General features: G+C 36.7%; 1 protein-coding gene across 6 annotated transcripts in view; it reads left to right on the top strand.

The window, feature by feature from the left end:
* Window positions 1–20,641, top strand: part of QKI (QKI, KH domain containing RNA binding) — a 160,857-nt gene that overhangs the window by 29,580 nt on the left and 110,636 nt on the right. For all 6 annotated transcript variants that reach the window (XM_044242560.1, XM_044242545.1, XM_044242536.1 and 3 more), the window contains exon 2: window positions 7,156–7,298. In XM_044242560.1, the coding sequence (XP_044098495.1) occupies window positions 7,156–7,298 (143 nt within the window). The remainder of the gene's footprint in view (window positions 1–7,155; window positions 7,299–20,641) is intronic.

Raw genomic sequence — 20,641 nt, 5'->3', positions numbered from 1 at the left:
AATCCATCTTCCAGAGATTATTACTGTTAATACTTACATCCTTTTTTTGACTTCTGTGTGTCTGTCCATGATATATTCCATGATATAAAACTGCTGCTGAGAGCAATTATGGAATTAGGATGGACTTTTTTTTTTTTTAAGATTTTATTTATTTATTTGACAGTGAGAGAGAGGGATCACAAGTAGGCAGGGAGGCAGGCAGAGAGAGGGGGAAGCAGGCTCCCCACTGAGCAGGGAGCCCGATGTGGGTTCAGTCGATCCCAGGTCCCTGAGATCATAACCCGAGCCGAAGGCAGAGGCTTAACCCGCAGAGCCACCCAGGTGCCCCAGGATGGACATTTTTTAAGACCTTTGCTGTTTTTTTTTTTTTTTTGTAAAATTTATCCACAACTTTACACAATTGTTACATTAAATTGCCAGACCAATCCAAGGGAAAGCTATGATGTTAAATCTAATTTTGTAGTTTTTCTTTTTTTGCTTATGGTTGTGAGTTCAATACCCCAAGTCAGGTCCCATTAGAGAATTATTGATGGCTTGATTTTTTTGGGCAGGGGGCAGTTTCTGAGCAATTTCCTCCATGTTAAATTGGGCTTATTTGATTATTCAAGTAAGCTAAACACATTTTACTAAATGTTGTGTAGTCTCTATTAGCCTGTGTTTTAAATTATTTTCTTTCTGTACCTTGTGGGTGTGGCTTTTTAAAGTAAGTACAGTGAAGTTACATTATTTTTGCCCTATTCAAACTATCTTCAAAACTTTCCCTGTATTTAGTAAAAGCTGAATTAGAGGTTACTTTTTATAGGAGATCTTTGTTCCCTCTAAGTACTTAACAGCCATCACCTAAACTGGTGTTTGGTTATAAATAGACTGCTAATATTATTGTTTTAAGATTTAGTAAGTTTCTTGTGGATAGAGTGTAGGGATTTGTTAATTAAGACCTTAAAATAAATAAAATCTTCCTTTGCTTTTTATGTTCCTGTGCCAGATTAATGTCCAGCAGATAGTGAGGAAATGATAGAGCCTATTTAAATTTCAGTTGAAATGATGAAAGCTGTCATTTTAACTTCACTTATAAAACTTTTACTGTGTACATCAAAACATATTTTTATAAGTAAGTAGCTCTTATTTCACTGAATAAATTAATGAAAGCATTAATTTTAAAAACAAGGCAGTAATGGTCAAATGACAGTGTAACATTCTCATTTCTTTCTGTATTTTTAGGTCCAGCTGTATTATAATGATAAGATAGTTTTTTGCTTGATTTTAAATGTAAGGCTCAAAGAAAAAGCAAACAGATGCCCGAATAAAATGATAGCAGCAGACCAGTTGAACAATTGGAATTAGCTACCACAACACTGGGTATAAAATGTGTTTTATGTGAAAATGTTTTCAGTGTTTAAAAAATTGTCTTTTAATTTATTGTTAAAATTCTGAAAATAATTTAATGCATTTTATTTTTATATTATTTGCATATCATTAATAGGTTTTTTATGTACTCTTGAGCCAGTAAATATTTTTCATATTTCATTTCCTAATTTTTATTTTCTTGTTTTAATTTTGTTGAAAAAATTCTAAAACCAGTCAGTAAATAGGGTTATATTCAAGTCTTTTTCCAGTCTAACAGCATTGTAGTATTAAATTTCTACATAGCCATTATGTATCTGTCTTGGGAAATAACTACTTAATTTTATAACTTAGATTTCTCAGCCTTTATTTTTCTGTTCTTTAATAGTTCTTCAAGTTATCCTTATTTCTGATATTACTTTCCCACAGAGAGATTGATATGTTAGTTAATCCAATAATTCAGAAATTTTAAAAATGTGCAAAATTTTAAGGTGGCAGAGGATGGGATGCACAAATAGTGATTCAGATATAATGAAAGAGTCATGGGGATAAAGTGCCAAAGGCAAAAATGAGCTGAGCCTTATGAAATGATAAGAATGATTTTAAAGCAAAGGTTTTAGTTTTTTGGTGAATTAGGTAAATTAGGGGAAAAGGTGATGTAATATTAACAGGTCACATAGAAGAGAACTGTGCGGTGACTATTTTTCTTCTTAGGAGCAGAATTCACTGACTGATGATTGAGTTTAAAAAAGGGAAAAATAGGGACACCTGGCTGGCTCAGTGGGTTAACGCTACTCTGCCTTCTGCCAGGGTCATGATCTCAGGGTCCTGGGATTGATCGAGCTGCATGGGGCTCTCTGCTCAGCGGGGAACTTGCTTCGCCCTCTCTCTCTGCCTACCTCTCTGCCTACTTGTGATCTCTGTGAAATAAATAAATAAAATCTTAAATAAAATAAAAAGGGAAAAATCAGGATTGTTAAACAGAGAACTGTAAGGAGACACTAAGTAATATGACTGAAACAAATTTTCAGTCTTAAACAAAAGTAGTTTTCAGGATATGGGAATTTGAAAAAAAAAAAGTTATAACCAAATATCAGTTTTAGAGAACATGAAAAATTAGAGGACCCTGAGTGCTGGAAAGGTGAATACTCCCAAAAGCTGAAAGGTTTGCGTTCTGAAGTTGCTGATGCAACCTGTGGAATCCAAAACAGACTATTTCCTGTTTAAACTAGCAGAACCAGAGTGGGTTTGGGTCCTAGTGTGGCTTGAGATTTCAGCAGGTAGTTGATAAGGTATGCCTGTATTTCAGTATGCAAGCTGCAGAAATGTGTGTACTAGGAAAGTGCAGTTTGTTGGATCCTTTAGCCAGAAGAGTCATCCCTAAAGGATGTCAGCTGATAGATTCACAGTTGGAAGGAATTTGTCTAGTAGAAAACAACCAGGAAAAAATACTCGGTATCTAAACAAACAGTTGTGGAAGTATGGAATGGTGAAAGCTTGGCTTAGCACCACCATTTGTGTCACGTGTTATGTTCATCAAAGAAAGAAAGGTGTTCTTAAGCACACTGTGGACTTGGAGTGTTTGGGATTGGAAGTAAGCAGCCTATCTGCATTCTTCTCATTTGTCAGGGAAGGATGTGTTTCAGGGAAGGATTTTCCATTTTAAAGGACATAGATATATGGGAGTGTGTCTGAATGAGTGAAAAGGTATAAAACCGTATTATTACATAGCTCAGAGAAGAAGGTACTCACATACAGAACTGTTCCAAGTATTTTTGTCGTAGGAACAAGGCATTGCATCTGTTTAAAGACCTTTGCAGTGTTGAATGGGGGTAAGTGGGAGAATTTTTAGGAATGATTTTGACTCAGTAAAATTTGTAAACTCTAATAACTTCAGAGATGTCTTAAACAAGTTGTCCTGATAGTGAGGATTTCTGGGATTATTGTAATGGGAATTTTTATGCTAGGTGATTAAACAAATGCTTCTGAACGTCCGGTGCTCTGAGCCACAGTTGTAGGTTGATGAGGATATTGTGGGGATGAGATGTTTGAGCATTATCATGCAGTGTTTGATACAACAAAAGTTAATACAATTGACTCTTGAGCAACACAGGGCATTGGGGCACTGACTGCCCTCATGGTCAGAAATCCATATATAATTTTAGATTCCCCAAAACCTTAACTACTAATAGTCTGCTGTGGACTGGAAGCCTTACGAATAATATAAACAGTCAATTAATTCATATTTTGTATGCCATATATATTATATACTGTATTCTTACAATAAAAGTTAGCTGGAGAAAAAATATTAATAAGAATATCTTAAGGAAGAGAAAATATGTTGACAGTACTGTATTGAAAAAAAATCTGGATATAAGTGGACCTGTGTAGTACAGACTGTGTTATTCAAGGGTCTGTAGTATAAAATATATTAATTATGAAGCACTTCCATGTTTCATAAATGAACACTTGTAAGTCTACCACTTACAAAGGAACTAAAGCACTACCCATACCCATGACATGTTTCTGTAATATTTTGACCATGGTTAGATATACTTGATGGTATAACTAACAAAAACCTTTGTTTGCCAGGACTTACGTACTGCAAGCATTGCAGAAAAAACTTTGTAAAATATGGGGTTAGGGGAGAAAATATTAAATGGGGTTCTTGCATACTAAGGTTGGAGAACATTGGATTTAGTTGAGTCATTCAGTAAGCGACCTCTAATTACACGAGGTAAAGGTGCAGAGAGTTTAAGAGATCTAAAATCACACAAACGGTAACTTTTTTTTTTAAGATTTATTTTTTAGGTAATCTTTATACCCATTGTGGGGCTTGGAGATCAAGAGTTGCACGTTCTATCATCAGCTGAGCCTGCTAGGCTCCCCAGAACTTGTTTTGACTTGAGTATTGGCAATAACATAGCAAGAAGTGCTAATGATTTCCTGGTTAGAAAGGTGCTGTTGATTAAGGTAGTACTCAGCTGGTTAGACCCCCACAATGAATAAGATGGTAAGATATTTGAGGACTAGGACTTGGTTGTCTTTTCATTCCTGTCAGTACAGTGTTGCTTATGATTTGTATTATTAAATTGAGTGGTATATCTGAGACCAAAAGAAACATGGTAGAAGAACCTTTTATCTTAAGAAAACTAGAATTTATAATTATATTGTTTGTACCTTTGCTTCACAGTTTCTTTCTCAGAGTTTATGTATATCCCATATGAGACTAACTTTTGGAAAGCTTGAAACCATGGCTTGTTGAACGCTAATGCCTTAGAACCTAGCTCATTTACCCACCTACCTGCCCAGTGCACCGAGTATTAACAGAGGGCCCACTGTGTTCCAGGTGTTGTTGTAGGAGGTGGAGCCATAATGGGTAGCAGAATCTCAGAACTTTCAGTTAATAATCAGAGAATCACAGAAATATTTATAGAAATAAAATTTAAATGGTAAATATTATCTTCTATTTTATCATCTAAGTGGATATGTAAAGGTCATGGATTATTGTGGTATTTATGTATTTTTTTAATTTAGTCTTCTGAATTTTCTTCTAAGTCCCTTGGTTTTTCTAAGTTTGATAAAATTGTTTACCTGGAAATATGCTGGTGGAGCCTGTTTATATAGCATGTTTGCATCTATATTTATAAGCAAATTTTATTTATAGTTTTCCTTTTTGCTATTGTCAGGATTTTTATGTTGGCATTACTAACCTCATAACAAGACTTAGTTACGGAAGAGGAAATTTAAATGTAATAAATTAATATTGAAAGTGCTTTTATATAGGGACCTGGACTAAAAGACATATGCATAATTTTATTTAAATTTCCCTAATGTCCTTTGGTTAATTATTTATTGTAATTGTGTAATTATATAAACATTTATGTTTAAATTATTTGGTGGTTCAAAACTTGATTGGAGAATTGCTGTTGCATGCTAATATAAAATAAACACTACTTTGATACTGGCCATGTTTAGGAAAGAGTTTGTTATGAAACTAAGTAGTATTAAAAAGAGCTTAAGGAATGAAGTCTTACCTTTATAATGCAGGTAAATCCAAGGGACCTTCTTTTGATTTTTTAAAAATTTCATTTGCTATTCAGAATACACATTTGGTAAGCTTTGACAAGCAAATTACTATTTAAGAGATAAGATGTGTTATAAAATGAATATTGCCCTCATTGAAGCAGAAAATGTATGTGATACAGTATTTTCACTGATTTAAGGCTATCTAACTGGGTAAGAACACCTTCGATCATGACTTTCTGTTGTATTGGGTTTTATTTAGCAAAGTGATATAAGTAACTAGTTAAGAAAATTAAAGTGTGCATTTATATTTCAAAGTTCTGTAATAGCAGTAGATTGAAATTCCATGATTGGAAGGCAGTCAGAATACATTATAAAAATAAAAGGCATTTTACTTTTAAATACTAATGGACACAAGCCTCTTCCCTAAGAAGGTAATCTCTAGCATAGGGAGAGAGATAAAGAGGCATCCAGCTAATTTAGTAATGACAACCCTTATTACTCAGTATGTTCTAATGGGCAGAGGACTATCTTCTAACACAGTGTGGAAGTTTAATAAAGACTTCTTGAGATAATTAATCGATTTCTTTGTGCAAGTCTTGATTCATTGGATTTTTTATATTTTTTCTTATAAGAAGTATATTTATATACCTGGGAATTGTCCTAATAATTTTTTAAAAGGTCATTGGCTTTAGATTCTTGCCTTTCTTCTTATATTTCATATATTAACCTGATGTAGTTTGATCTCTGTAAACCATCTTTTCCTTGAAACTTCTCTGATCACCAGTGGCTTAGTGGTCAAATCCAAGGTACCCTCTTTTGCTCTTTACTTTACCATACTTCTGTGGTTTTTGACCCTGTTGATTACCCTGTTCTTCGTTCTGTCACTGTTCAGCTTCTTTGACACCTCTCTTTCCTACTTCTGCTGCCCACCTTCATTTCTTCGTGGTTTGGATCTTCTTTGCTTTATTCCTTAAATGTTGCTTTTCTCCCTCTTTTCTCTCTCAGACATCTTTTCTCTTCCTGTAGCTTTGACTAACATACTTGTGTATCAAACTCAGACTTCTGCTGAACTTAAAAGCTCTGTTATCTATTGGGCATCTGTTTGGATAGTCCAAAGATACCTAAAATAGCTAAGGAAGTGATCTAGTTCAAAATGTCATTCAGACAGATTAGTTCTGAAGTATAAAAGAGCCTTTGTCATTAGTTTTGTCTAATAGGCATTCTTATTTGATTAAAGTTCTTGTTTGGAATGACTGGCCGCATTTAAGCATGGAGAAATAAGCAAAATAACAGGTGTATTAAAATAGAGGATAAAAGCTTGGGCTCTTTAGTTAATTTTTAAATAAAATATAGGGGCGCCTGGGTGGTGCAGTCAGTTAAATGTCTGACCCTTGATTTCAGGTCAGGTCGTGATCTCAGGGTTTTGAGATTGAAGCCCTAGTTGGGCTCCACCCTGAGGGTGGAGGCTGCTTGGGACTCTCTCTCCTTCTGCCAGACCCAACCCCCAGTATGCTCATTCTCTAAAATAAAAAATAAATCTCTTAAAAATAAAATATATTATTTGGTTTAGATAAATTTGATTTTTGGTAGAAAATTAATTAAGGCTATAGTCTGTTAAACAGACTTAATCCAGGGAATGGTAGAATAGGTTAATAATTCATTACTCTTTGAGTTTTAACACTTTATCAATGAAACCCTCCCCTACCTTCTGTTTTATTTTCCCCCCTCGACTAGCAAGAATATTTTTTTGTCTAACACATTTAAAATTTTTACTTTTAACAGAAATTAGCAGAGTACGGAAAGACATGTACAATGACACATTAAATGGCAGTACAGAGAAAAGGAGTGCAGAATTGCCTGATGCTGTGGGACCTATTGTTCAGTTACAAGAGAAACTTTATGTGCCTGTAAAAGAATATCCAGATGTAAGTATATTTTGTTGTCTTATTCAATTTTTCTTTTTCTGCTTTACATACTTTGGGAAGGGGTATATCTGGTGACATACAAAAATAAATGTCATCTGAGGGAAGGTTAATACTGGAGGTGTTAATTTGGTGTGGACAGTTAAAAAATTTTTTTAGATATATTTTCATTTAATGGCTGCTGTTGTCACTTTTGGAAATGTGCATGGTAAAGACTTGGTTTTAGATTTCATACTGAGGCCAGAATTACGGAAAGAGCTTTGGCCTGAATGTTGCAGAGAACACCAAATACAATTCTCTTCTCATTTTTAATCTGACCTCAGAGAAGCCACAACCTGGGCTATGTCATCCTTTCAGTAAAATGAGAAGTTGGACTATGTGACTGCTAAGCTTCCTTTCAGCTCCAAAATTTTTATGATAACCATTGTTCATAATTTTTTCTTTTTTTTTTTTTTGTCTTTTTCATTCCTGTTTCTTCCTCAGATACTCTCCATAAACATCTCGTTGCAAGTAGCCGCCTTGTCCTGTACCACTTAATTTATAATTAGCTCCAAACTCTTGTTTGTTACAAAGCGCTATGTCGTATGGTTCTTTATATCTCTCTGACCTCATCTTAAGTGAGATTCCCTCTCCTAAATACACTGTAGTCACATTGGCTGTCAGAACAAGTCAGGTCTATTCCCAGCCTAAGTATGTTGATGTTAGCTGTGTACTGGCTGGCTTCTTGTTATGGTTAAGATTTTAGCCCAAATGTTACTCAGAGAAGCCTCCCCTCACTATTTTATCTAAAGCAATCTAGCTACTCATTGTTTCACCTAATTCTCTTTATTTTTCTGAGGAGCACTTGCTGTTTGGTATGTTTTAATTTGTTTTTCTATTTATTTCCATCATGGTATAAGGAACTTAACACAAGAAAATTTTTGGTTCTTTTTTGGTGGTGGTTCACCATGTACTTCCAATGTGCATAATCGGTTCCAGTGCCTTCTGAATACATAAAGGCAAACTGTTGGTATTTTGCTAGGTTTCAGAGAACTATTCTGAAAGAAAAACTATTGATTCTGCAAAAAGGAATTGGTATTGTGAGGTCAAAATGTGATGTATATTGTAAGATTCATTGATTATATGGACAGTCTGTTTGTCTAAAGATAATGGAAATAAGCTTTGACATTTCACAAGTTGCATTTCTAATACAATTTTCTTTAAGGCTAATATATTTACTTTGTAAGTATTTTTGGTTGCACATATATAAACAGTTCTGGACAACGTAGGCAAGGAGTTTGTTGGAAGGTAATTGGGTATCATAGGATTTAAAGAAGTGGCTAGAGAACAAAGCCTCCTGTAAGAGAGGGGCCATGATACAAGACAGCTTTGAGAACCTCAGCACTAGGAATTCAGCCTTTTCTTTGAGACCCTTGCTTTTAACATAATTTGATTTCAGTGCCTCCTACACTTTATCTTCAAACTTCAGATTCTTAGCAGAGAAAATGTGTTTTGGACCAGTCTGCCATGACTGAAGATGGAAGGTTAACTAACAAAACCTAGACAGGATTACTCTGGTCCCACCCTCGATGACTGGAATGATTCCTAGAGATGGGAAATTATGATTTGGCAGCTATTCCAGTTGGTGTCTACTGCTGTTTGGTGTTACATTAAAGGATATCAACCTTCTCATCTGTTTGTTTAAAAGATAAAGTTTCAGCACTAGTCATTAACACAGAATACATAAGATCATAGGATGTTGTTAGAGAAAATAATCTTGGTCTGCTTGGTCTGCATTCTTCTGGAAAAAGTCCTGTTCAGGGAAGGTGATATTTATATTGCATTATTTAAAAGGCATGTTTGATACAATCCTCTTAAGTGAGAAGAAATATATTTCGTAGCGTAGGTGCAGTAGTAGGTGACTTTGCACTCTGTTCCTGTCTGTCTGCCACCAGTTGAGATTCATTGCCATGGTCAGCTCCTGTTGCTGACAGCTGTTAGGCGGTGTAACATTGTCCAGGTCAGTGGATCTCGATATGTGGTCTCCAGAGATCGTATCCATGCCTTCTGGGAACTTATAAATGTTCAGGCCCTACCCCAGACTAGTTGAATCAGAAACCTGCGGGCTGAGGCATCGCAATCTGCCTTCCAAGCCCTGTCATTGATTATGGTGCACGTTAAAGTTTGAGGAGCACTGCTCTTACTTGTTTATTAACAGAATAAGTGGGGTAACAGGTGGTTCTTTTGCCAAGGATTGTTCAGGAGGTGGGTATAATGGTGAATTAAACAGTACCTCTGCTCTTACGGAGCAAATGATGCAGTGGCAGAGATGGAAAATAAACAAATGAATATTTAAGTGTAGTCAGTGCTATTGAAAAAAATAAGGTGGGCTAAGCATGTAAATGATGATTGTGTATTTATAGTAAAATTATCTCTTACAAGATGGAGGGGATGCAGAGACCTGACTGACGTGATGGGGAGAAAGGCATGAAAATTAGCTGGGGGAAGACTGTTCCAGGCAGAGTGCCCAGCATGTGTAATTCCTGAGGCATGAGTGTGCTTGGGAAGTGTGGTAAGATACAAGATTAGAGACTTAGCAGAGGGGCCATCTCATGTAGGGGCTGTGAGCCCCTGTAGGGATTCCAGATACTATTGAGTGAAGTGGGAAACCATTAAGATGTTTTGAGCTGAAGAGTGGTAATGGGCTGAGTTCGGTTTTAATAGATTCATTCTGGTTGCTGTGGGCAAAGGGACACTTTAGCTTAGGGAGTAGAAGAGAAACTTGAACAAGAGGACTTAGAAGTTCTTGGTTCTTGGGTGGCTCAGTGCGTTAAGTGACTGCCTTTAGCTCGGGTCATGATCCTGGAGTTCCAGGATGAGGTTCTACTCCAGGATGAAGTTCTGAATGGGTCTCCCTGCTCATTGAGGAGTTTGCTTCTCCTTCTGGACCTACTCCTTCTCATGCACTCACTTTCTCTCAAATAATAAATAATAAAATCTTTGTTTTTAAAAAACAAAAACAAAAACAAAAAATACCAAAAGAAATTCTTGGATCCTGCATAGATTGTTAACTTAGAGCCAGTAGCATTTGCTGATACATGGGATATAGAGTGTGAAGAAAGGTCAGGAATAACTTGCAGGTTTTGATCAGTTGGAGGAACAGAATCACCAGTTCCTAAGATAGAAAGACTGAGGCAGGAGCCCATTGGGCAGGTGGGGATTCAGCAGTTCTGATGTAGCCATGTTGAGTTTGAAGTCAGATGTCCAGGTGTGGGCATATCAAATAGGTAGGTGGGTTTATGAGTTGTGGATGACTTTTGGCATCCAACAATATCTATTTTAACAAAGCTTTTAAAATGAGAAATTTAGTTATAATTCATAAGAGGATTGACATGGATTTAAACCATTGTGGTCTTACAGGTAATTTTTTCAATACCTTAAAATTTTAACTTTGTTACAGGGATTTAAGGTATATTTAATACAAGAGTTCTGTTACAAGAATTAAGTTAATTGTGGTGCCTGGGTGACTCATGTGTCTGACTCTTGGTTTTGGCTCAGGTCATGATCTCAGGGTCCTGAGATCGAGCCCTGCCTTGGGCTCCGTGCTGGGCATGGTGTCTGCTTAAGATCTCTTTCTCCCTTTCCCTTTGCTACGCCCCCTCCCCCCTAGCTCACGTGTGTGAAAAAGTAAAAAAGTTAATATTTGTTATAAGAATTTAAGAATTATTTTTCTTTGAGGTTATTAATATATACCAAATGAGCAGTAACTGTTTTGTGCTCTGTATTAGGAACTTTATGTCACCTTTTGAAAAAAAGGAAATAGTTCTCAAATAAAACAGGGGAATGGGAAAAGATTTATTTCAAAATTATGAATTAGATACTGGCCACAGTGGAAAAAAAGATGAATTCTTCCTTTTCCTGACTTTCTTCACTTTTTGTATCTTCCACCCACACCATTTGTATATAGGTTTGATTTTGTGAATTCATCCTATTTGACTCAAATGGCTTTTATTATTTTACATTTATTTTAGAGAGAGAGAGAGCATATGCACACGAACCTGGTGGGGAGTGTGGGCAGGAGGGGAAAAGGGAGAGAGAATCTCAAGCAGACTTGGACTGGGCTCAGAGTCCGATGCTTGGCTCAGTCTCATGTCCCTGAGATCTCCACCTGAGCGAAAACCAAGAGTTGGACACTCAACTGATTGTGCCACGCAGGTATCCCTGCTTGTTATTAGAGCTTTGAAGGGGCATGTGACATAGTAGTTTAAAAAGTATGGATGCAAACCCAGACCCTTGACTGGCTCTGCCAACTTACTTTGTAACTTTGGGCAAGTTACTTGTCATTTATGGTTCTCCGTTTTCTCACCTATATAAGGAGGTAGTAAGTCTCTCACAGGTATACAAGGAGTTAGAAGAAGTGAGTTAATACACATGAAGCACTTGGAAAATGTCGTTACACTGTATAAGTGTTAACTAGAATGCAAGGTCCATAAGGGTGAGGATTTTGTCTCTTTTGTATTCTCACTGCCTAGAATGGTGTCTGGTGAATGGTAGATGTACAATAAATATTTGGTGTGCGTATCTGTGTGAAAGCCTCACTCTTTCAAATACTGCTAAACTTATACTTTAAACTTGTCCTTTGCGTCTGCACATAGCAACTTATTTTATAAAAATGTTAATTTGGAGGTATAAGAGTAGCATATTGAAAATGAACTGAAAATTGGCTAAAAATTCACATTCAGTATTTATATTTATTAACAAAGCAAGCTTTTATTGCATCTCTACTATGTACCAAACACATCCTGGAGGTGGGGATATTAATTCTGTTGAGAAAAACTCTTTGACATAGTTGGGTAATAGTGGGTTTTTGAGCCAGCCCTCAGTTTTGAATCTTGGCTTTACTCCTTTGCGGCTGTATTTGTCAACAGTTGCCATAATAATACGCCGTAATAGACGACTCTGAAACTTACTGGCTTAATAGAACAAGCATTGGTTTTTGTGCTCTTCAGCCTTTATTGTATGGTGGCTGAGAGTCTACTGATTAGGCTTAGCTGAACTTGACCTATGCCAACTGCCGGTGGGTTTAGATCTTTGTGTTCTTTCTGGGCGCACTCTGAAGGGGCAGCAGCTAGTAGGAACGTGCTCTTCCGGCAGGGCCCTGGAGTACCAGAGCCACACCAAACTGCTTAAGCATGTGTAAGGCCTCTGCTCCTGTCTGCTAACGATGCATTAGCCCAGTGATTGTCCACTGTGGATGATTTTGTCCCTCTCAGAATTTGACAGTATCTGGAGATACTCTGGGTCTGCAAAACTACAGCGGGTGGAGATACCGGTGGCATCTAGTAGGCAAATGCCAGGGATATTGCTGAACATCTTAAAATGAACAGGGAAGCCCCTGCACAACAAAAGATTATCTTACCCCAAATGTCAGTAGCACTGAAATTAAGAAACTGCATTGACAGGCCATTCAGTCCATAGTGAGAAGGGGACTGGAATAAATACTTGCTGAAAAATAGTCTATACTGTCATACTGGCTTTGAGGTATCATGTTAACTTTTTAGAATCTGTTTCCTTGTTCACTAAATTATAAGGTCCACCTCCCAATTGTTTGGAAGAGTAAAGATAACAAATGTATGTTATCTGATACTGTACTCAGTATGGTTCTTGTGATCATGAACATGAAAACAATTTCTTGTCTTGAAGGAGTCTACAGTCTTGAGTGAAAGATAACATATATTACATTAAATCATTCAAGAATATGTAAGTTTAGGGGCACCTGGGTGGTTCAGTAGGTTAAAGCCTCTGCCTTCAGCTCAGGTCATGATCTCAGGGTTCTGGGATCGAGCCCCACATTGGGCTCTTTGCTCAGCAGGGAGCCTGCTTCGTCCTCTCTCTCTGCCTACTTCTCTGCCTACTTGTGATCTTTCTGTCAAATAAATAAATAAAATCTTTAAAAAAGAAAAAGAGAATATGTAAGTTTAGGGGCGCCTGGGTGGATCAGTGGGTTAAAGCCTCTGCCTTCAGCTCAGGTCATGATCTCAGGGTCCTGGGATCGAGCCCCGCATTGGGCTCTCTGCTTGGCAGGGAGCCTGCTTCCTCCTCCTCTCTCTCTGCCTGCCTCTCTGCCTACTCGTGATCTCTGTCTGTTAAATAAATAAAAAATCTTAAAAAAAAAAAGAATATGTAAGTTTATCATACATTCATGAAGTGACAGACAGGAAGATTAAAGTTAAACGTAGGCCATCAAACTGGTAATTTGGCTGGTTAAGTTATTAAGGACTTGTCCGAATCGGGGAGATCTTACAAAGCGTTATGTGAATGAAGTTAACTCTGATTGATACAAATAGAAGATGTTATGTTTCAATGAGTCAGTAATAATTCTCTCATTAAATTTGCCTAGTTATTCAATTTTGAGTTGTGAGGTACTGTTTTATAGGATTAGCCTCAGTGGTAGATAAGTCCCAAATACTGTGAAGGTCTGGCCGTTAGGGGTATTAGTTGTGTAGTACACACATGGACAGATTAGATTGCTAAACTCTTTGCTTGGGATGTGATATGAAATTAGTGAAACTTTCTCTAAATATTAAATATGATGATGACTCTGATTTTTTTTACATTTTTTAAAATGGGTTTGTTTTTAATGATTATAGCTTTGAAATGTATATCTTGGGTGTAGGCTATTATGATAACCATTGTCAGAGGTTACTGTAAGATGGTTAAATGCATTTTCATTTTTTTAAAAGATACTGTTCACTTGAGAGAGAGTGAGAGAGAACATGTGGGGACCGGGGAAGGGCAAAGGGAGAGGGAGAGGAGGAAGCAGACTCCCTGCTGAGCAGGGAGCCTGAGATAAATGCATTTTCAATATTTTTTCCAAGAAGGATCCCAGCCTGGCAACTGTAATTAATAATACAGATTTATAATATTGCTCATCACTTCCTGTAGTCTCATAGGAATAGTCTGTGTTAATGGTGGAGCAAGAGTTTTAAGTTGCCTTTCAATTCAGTTTTCCTAAATTTGGGTAATCACAGCTTCTGATTTAGTATATAGTGTAAGAGTCTTGATTTTTTTCCTATTTCTCAAGGCTGTCTCTTGCACATTGGCTGTTGAACTGTCTTGTTTGTTTGGGATGGGCTTTGAGGAGAACAGGCATCAATACAGTTACCTTTCATTAGGCCGTTGCTCCTTTGACTATTGTGGTTTCCTTATTTGTTGAAAGAATTAATCAAGAGTCTTCGAGAATCTTCATATAAACTACTTTCACCTTTGTTCTCTTGAGTAACAAATGGACATTAAATCCAAATTTAATAATCTGCAAAGTCTCCTTTTTCATTACCTACGTTAAGGCTTAATTTTTGCCTATATATGATCTTAATTATGAGTGAAATATAAAACAAAAGTAAGATCTGCATATCTCTATCTCTCTGATAGTTTACATGTTAAACTATTAATGATCGATTGTTGATTTTTAGGAATATTGAGGAGAGCTGTGAAATACTTTAGATTATATATTTATCTGTTGGAGTTTTTAATTTAGCAGTGCTGTTTGATGAAAGTGAGCATATCTTTATGTTTTAGGTAGAGAAACTGTTAACAGTTGACTTTGAACTTTAAACAGATAATTTAGTGAGGGTTCGTTTCATGACTTCTGTCTTTCTAGTTTTGATTTGGAAGTTTCCTTTTTATTTTACTCTACCAGGGCATATTAAGGCCTGCTGTGTATCAGATATTTAATTACAGTTTTTATGGCCTGAGGTATATTAAAATTTCTTAGATTCCTAATAGAAGTTATTTGAAAAAGGATTTCAAGACATTCTGAAAACAATTTTGTTTACCTCAGGTTTTCTCAAAGTTTAACAATTTTAAAAATAATAAGTCTTCTCAGAGTCTTAAATTTTTAAGCTTAATTTAGGTAATATATTTTAATATTTAAGAAGAATTAGTATTCAGAATAGATTTGAAAACGAGTTTGCTTTTAGGGGATTATTATTTGTTAGCAAGGGTTTTCCAGGGCCACCTGAGATAAAACGTTTTGTCTGTGATTTATCCAAAAAGAGTTTCCTAGGATCTGATACGGTTAAATTATTGTTGTAAGAGACTTCTCAGTCAGTTCAGTGCCTTATCACTGATATCTAACCTCCATATTTCTAAGATTGTCCCTTAAATAACCAAAGGAATATAATAAAAAATGGAGTGAATCCAGATTCTCAGGGCTCTTCATATTCCAGAAACATTGAAGTGTTTCTCTTAGCTATGAAAGGAAAGTTTGAGATGTGGATAGACTGTTGGCCCATCTTGAGGTAGCATGGTCTCCAGGAATTGAGTGAAGCAGTCAGTAATACAATCTTCCTAATTCTAACCCTCTTCCTTCCAAAATCGGCAAACAAAATGGGCTTTGGAGTAGTTGAAGGTTCTATCACTTGAGCTTGACCACCTGTCTTAGTGCTTGCTTATAGTCGAAGACCTAAATTTATTTTATAAGTGAATGAATTCAGCATTTATACTTAACTTTTGGTTTGAATTTCAGCGGAAAACTAGTTTTCAACGGAACCTGCCTTAGCTTTACTCTAAGAACATTGCAATCAGACATTTCAGCAAGTAGCCTTAGAACTAAATTCAGTTAATTATTTCATTGGGAAAGCATTGTATGTCTTAATAAATTCAGCCCTTTAAAACAAGTAGTTTGTAAGTAAATTAGGCACTTCCTGAAATCTCATTTTGACCTACCGTAGAAAACTGTTTTCCCCAAGTCCAAAAACAGTATCATCAGGTAAGCAGCCTGTCTAGCATGACCTTGGCCATCTCCGTGTTTCATATTGGTGTGTTTTTTTTTTTTTTTTTTTTACATTTTGTAAGGAATTGATTAAGCTTTAAAGAAGTGTTTATGTATTGTATTCTTTGGGGTTAGAGAACAGTGATTGCTTTGATTTATCTCTTGCCTTTTTATTTATAAATTGTACGAAAGCTGTATAAATTTGCAATTTTAATAGATTGAAGCAAAAGAGAAAGTGAAAATTTGAAAGGTAATTAAAAGCACGAAGACTGAAGAGATCTGAGTACAAACCAGTAAAATTTTGGCATCATTCTTTTATTTCAGACTTGTGTATGACTTGTGCTAAGCACCAGGCACAAGAAGAATATGAAAAGATGCAATTCCTGCCCTCATAGTATCTGTTATGGCCGTAATCCTGTTATATAGTAACAAGGACCTGAACTAAGGCAGTGAGGTTGAAATGAAGAATAGACGACAGATTAAATGTGGGGGTTAAGAATGTTATATATGCGGGGGTTAAGAATGAGAGAGGGCTTTGGTAGTGGTGCTATTTATTTAAAGTAGAGAATACAGGGCAAGATTTTATAACTTAACTATTATAGAGAAACCAAGAGTAACATCAAAAACATACTCTATTAACAAAAGAAATAATTTAACACTCTCTAAGTCTCATTGTTCTTAACAATGTGGGAACATTGAACCAGGATGGTATACAAGATGGTTATCAGATGTGACCAAAATTTGTGCCAAAGAAAGCAGGTCTCTTTAAGAACTGAATTAATAATTTTGAAATAGTGTATGAGGTTGATAATACTTATGCAGCAAAATTTCAATCCATTTCAAAGAGCCTTAGATAGCATTTGTAATCCATGGTCAGAACTATATATTTAATCTTCTAGACTCATCTTCCGGGTTTGAAGTCACACTTGTAAGCTCAGGTTTTTGTTTTGTTTTGTTTTGTTTTTTTTAATTTATTTGACAGAGAGAGATCACAAGTAGGCAGAGAGGCAGGCAGAGAGAGCGAGAGAGAGAGGAGGTAAGCAGGCTCCCTGCTGAGCAGCGAGCCCGATGCGGGACTCGATCCCAGGACCCTGAGATCATGACCTGAGCCGAAGGCAGCGGCTTAACCCACTGAGCCACCCAGGCACCCCGTAAGCTCAGTTTTGACTCAGATAATCATATTCTTCTCTTTCTCTCTTTTTTGAAATTACCATATTTTTTATTGAAATAAATGGTAGAAGTAATAAAATCATAAAGGTTTTCATTCCTATAAAAGGTTCAGTTATGTTAAGAAGGATGTATATCATGATTGTTAAGGCAGTGATCCCAATCAGTAAAAGGTGAAAATATCAGGGTGTGGTTATGTAATAGTGGTACAGTAATCCTAAATTTTGAGATATAAGTGGAGAAGAAATTATTTTAAAAAACACAGTTGGACTCTGAAAGTAAACCTGAATCTGAAGAGAGTTTTTATAAACGTTTTACCAGACATTTTGAGTGAGAAAACGGAATGTGAGTTTCTGGTGTGATTAGGATGTATAGTTTTTAGGTCTTTAGAAGGGGGGCCTTGGGGCGCCTGGGTGGCTCAGCGGGTTAAAGCCTCTGCCTTAGGCTCAGGTCATGATCCCGGGGTCCTGGGATTAAGCCCCGCATCAGGCTCTCTGCTTACCAGGGAGCCTGCTTCCTCCCCCTCTCTCTGCCTGACTCTCTGCCTGCTTGTGATCTCTGCCTGTCAAATAAATAAATAAAATCTTAAAAAAAAAAAAAAGAAGAAGAAGAAGAAGAGGGGCATTATACTCTACAAATTAAGTGTCCAAACTCTGTATGCAGTCTAGGTGTTCTAGGATTGGGGCTAGCTACTCTTGTCACCTCTCATGTATTAAACATTAATGATAATGGTACCTGTCTTTCAGCAGTGTTATGAGGATGAAGTGACTTAATGCACATAAAGTGCTGAGCATAGAAGCTAGTTCATACTAGAACACTCATAATAAAACACACTTCAGTGTAGTCAGCACCTAGGAGATGTTGAATGACCTAGTCATTGCACTCATGATACTTCCATATTGAAATGGAAAGTGCAGATAGCATTTTGTTTCTGTGACATCATTGGTTTTATCATTTGGAGTTTATCCTGAGATCAGTCCATCAGGCTTATTTGAGAAATTTCTGAAATTTGGAAGAGTTCCTGTGCTGCATATGACTTAGTGATTTAGTTTTTTACCATGAGAATGAAAAAATCACTACATGATTTCTGTGAATGCTTTTAAATTGTATTAGCCAATAATTGAATAAATATTAGCTTTGTCTGTGTGCAGTATATTGTGTGAGGCATTGTGGATGAAAAATAATAATAAAGAGGACCAGGTACTGGTTTCTGGCTCAGGGGATGATCTGCAAGAGACATGTATGTACATCCCTTGCATATCATGTGGTAGGGGCTGCGAGAGGGATGCTTATATAGTGCTCTACAATCCTCACCGTGGAGAGGAAAACAACTGTTTCTAGGAATCAGAGAATTCAGAAAATCACAGGAAGAGGAACACTTGAACTCAGTATTGTATGTTGAGGAGGATTTGACATGTTTTGAGGGAGGGAAGGAGGAAGAAAGGTGTTTCAGGAAAGAAAAAAGTATCTGCCTTTTTAAAAAAAAGTACTCCCCGTTTTTTTATAGGACAGTGAATTATGTGGCTAAACATGCAGGTAACAGCAAAAACAAAGGTTTAAAAAGTAGTTAGAGACTTTTTAAAGAGCCTGGTGTATAGGAGTTTGGACTTTACACTGTCAAAAATTAGGTCCTAAAACTCTTTGTGTCATGAAACTCTTGTTGGCTTTCATATTTTTATTTTTTAAAGATTTTATTTATTTATTTGACAGAGAGAGATCACAAGTAGGCAGAGAGGCAGGCAGAGAGAGAGGAAGGGAAGCAGGCTCCCCGTTGAGCAGAGAGCCTGATGCGGGCTCTATCCCAGGACCCTGGGATCATGACCTGAGCCGAACGCAGAGGCTTTAACCCACTGAGCCACCCAGGCGCCCCAAAAAGGTTATTTTTCTTAAGGAGCTGGAAGGGGTCTATCATGAAGATCACTTAACTAGTATTGACCAGGTAATTCCTGACTGATTGGTTTAAGAGTCCATTTGGAGAGTCAATGCTGTAATTAAGTCTTGGTTTGGTGACATGAGGCTTAGCACAAGAAACTCCATTTGGAACCTGTTGTCTTGTTTTGTTTGTTTTTATTTTTGTTGTTGTATTTTTAAAGATTTTACTTATTTATAAATAAATAAGTAGAGGCTTTAACCCACTGAGCCACCCAGGCGCCCCTCATATTTTTATTTTAATTGCTTACATAATGTTTGTTTTCCAATGCAGTTATTATTATTTAGCTTCTAGAAAAATAATCATCTGTTTTACTAATCGAGGTTTGTTTCCAGAGTGGTTTCAGCTTCTTTCCCAATTTTATCTATGCTCAAATGATGAAGACTTCCTAAAATTTAGGTTATTCACATTTTATAAGCCACAGATTTCATATTTTAGTTCTTACTAGTTCCTGTTTCCCCCACCCTTACATCTGCTGGTACAAATGCCTTTTCTTGCATAGCATTGTGCCATTAGTAGAAGATGATTATAGATGCCTAATATATGAGGATTTACAAAATGGTTCCTGTAATAGTTATTGTGTAGCGTAAGAAGACTTACTGGCTGCTTGTCAAGAATTAATATGGAGATGGAAAAGGGATAAGACATTTATCTCCCCCAAAAGCACAAGACTTTAAAAAAAAATTTTTTTTTTTAAGATTTCATTTATTTATTTGACAGGAGAGAGAGAGAGAGAGAGAGAGAGAGAGATATCACAAGTAGGCAGAGAGCAGGCGGAGGCAGAAGCGGGTGTGGGGGGGTGGGGGGTGGGAAGCAGGCTCCCTGCTGAGCAGAGGGCACAATGTGGGGCTCCATCCTGGGGCCCTGAGATCATAACCTGAGCCGAAGGCTTAACCCCCTGAGCCACCCAGGCACGCTAGCACTAGACATTTTAATACATTCAGTCTGTTTTTTGCTTTTGGTGTGTGTTTGTATATGTTTTACACAATGCTTTCGTTGATTTTTGTTGAACTTTTGTATCTCTGGCTAAATCCTGTGTTTGAATTGATAAAGGAGTATAGTTCTGACATGAATATTTGTTGGTTTCTGCATTTGTGTTAATAAGTAGATGAACATGAAAATCAAAAGACATGTTGAAACTTCATTTGTTCCTAAATGACAAGAGCAGCTTTGCTGCATTGGATAATGGTTTTGAATACTCAAAGAACATTGTGCTATTCATGGTGAATGACTATAGACACAGCAAACTTTCAAATTTAATCTGTATTATTTTTTCTCTAGGAGCGATAAGTCTAGAGCCAGTCAGTAAAACAAACAAAATATCATTTTGGTATTTTATTTTATTTATATATTTTTAAGGGTGGGGAGAGAATATGCATTGTGAAGGAGGAGTAGAGGGAGAGAATCCCAGGCACCCTCCATGCCCAGCACCAGCGCCCAACTTGGGACTCAGTTGCACAACCCTGAGATCATGACAGCCAAGATTAAGAGTCGGAT

This window comes from Neovison vison, chromosome 1 (genome assembly GCF_020171115.1).
Source record: "Neovison vison isolate M4711 chromosome 1, ASM_NN_V1, whole genome shotgun sequence".
NCBI classification, from domain to species: domain Eukaryota; kingdom Metazoa; phylum Chordata; class Mammalia; order Carnivora; family Mustelidae; genus Neogale; species Neogale vison.
Note: the sequence above shows the minus strand (reverse complement) of the source record. Positions and strands in the feature narration are given on the sequence as shown.